We start from the raw sequence: 1,507 nt of genomic DNA, 5'->3' as shown, positions 1-1,507 counted from the left end.
CTGTTCCAAAACGGAGGGAAAGGCACCATTAGAAACGATACGTGGTCTTGGCTTCCTCCTACCCATACAGTCAAAGTGCCTCTGAGCTCACCAAGGTCTGTACGATGGCGTGGTTCGTAGCATTCATGTGTGCGTTGAGTGGGAAGGAGCATTCTCCATCACAGTAATTGGCAGCATAGCCCTTGGGTGCAATGATCCAGTCCTTAATTTAAAGCAAAAGGAAGCAACAGAAAAAGAGATTAACATACACTCCTTATATTGCCTGTGCTCTCAGTAACCCTGTGAGAAGTTATTACTCACATTGGACAGTTAAGGAGACACATGATGTCAGGTTCACATTCAAGTGGCAAAGCTAGGGTGTGAACCTGGCTGGTCTGACTCTGGAGCCCTTGCTCCTTCCACAGACCCACAAGGCCTTTCTTAAGCTGCTACCTGCCTGGTAGGCCTAGAAGCACACAGGTGGCTGGTTTTATGTACTTGGACCCAAAGGAGCCTCTCCAGGACCCCAGGGTACTCCCTTGTCATCTTAATGCCACCTGTGTATGGAAACTGTATCTTCTATCACTTTCCACTTATAATTTGCTTCGTTTCTTATAAACTAGTGGTGGCTCTCAGGTGTGGGGCACAACATTTGTGCTCTTCTCGATAGTCTGAGTGAGCGAATTTATAGCCATTACTTAACTACTGGAGAAGTTAACAATTATATCAGTTTTTTCCAACCCTTTCTCAGAACACAATGAAAACTTGTTCAAATGCCCAAATAAATACGTCCTGTGGACTTTGAAAGAATGAAGGAAGAGTATTGGGAAACATGGCTATTGATTTTTTTTTTATTTTTATTTGCCAGGAAGATTAGCCCCAACCTAACATCTGTGCCCCTCTTCCTCTATTTTGTATATGAGATGCCGCCACAGCATGGCTCGATGAGCAGTGCGTAGGTCTGCACCCAGGATCCGAACCTGCAAACCCTGGGCCGCTGAAGCAGAGTGCACGAACTTAACCACTATGCCACTGGGCTGGCCCCGTGGCTATTGATTTTTAGGTACATAGAACTTGGGAATCTGGGGCTGCCTGGAGGATGCCAATGGCATCTTGGTATACAAGTAGCCCGGGCCTTCCTCCACCTTACACCAGGAGCCTGGGCATTTGGAAGGGCCCCTAAAAATCTTCAGGGGAGGAACCATCTCAGTCCTAAACCTCAAAGTCTTTGATGACGGCTGCTGCCATTAAGATGAGAAGAGATTGCTGAGAACTGACCTTTGTTCCCCTTGTTGTCCAGAGAACTCACCTGCCATCCCAGGTCTTGGAAGCTCACATAAAGCTCATGCTTCCTGCAGGCTGTTTTTAATTCACTGCTGTTGTAATCTGTTGGAGGAGATCAAAAGATGCACCCATTAACTCATCCATTCCTTCATTTAAAAACTTACATGGGCATTTAAAAACTTGCCATGGGCCTGACACTGTACTAGGCTCAACATAGCAGTGAACAAGGCCCCCTGCTAGACAC

The 1,507-nt window shown here is 46.5% G+C and overlaps 1 protein-coding gene across 1 annotated transcript in view; it reads right to left on the bottom strand.

The window, feature by feature from the left end:
• Positions 1 to 1,507, bottom strand: part of BMP6 (bone morphogenetic protein 6) — a 146,099-nt gene that overhangs the window by 2,870 nt on the left and 141,722 nt on the right. The window contains exons 5-6 of the mRNA XM_087437966.1: positions 1,289 to 1,365; positions 92 to 202 (exon numbers count right to left, since the gene is read on the bottom strand). Coding sequence (XP_087294092.1) covers positions 92 to 202; positions 1,289 to 1,365 — 188 coding nt within the window. The remainder of the gene's footprint in view (positions 1 to 91; positions 203 to 1,288; positions 1,366 to 1,507) is intronic.

This window comes from Ceratotherium simum, chromosome 13 (assembly GCF_057802395.1).
Source record: "Ceratotherium simum simum isolate JZ-2026a chromosome 13, ASM5780239v1, whole genome shotgun sequence".
Classification (NCBI taxonomy): domain Eukaryota; kingdom Metazoa; phylum Chordata; class Mammalia; order Perissodactyla; family Rhinocerotidae; genus Ceratotherium; species Ceratotherium simum.
The sequence above is the reverse complement of the archived record's forward strand: the minus strand, read 5'-3'. Positions and strand labels throughout refer to the sequence as shown.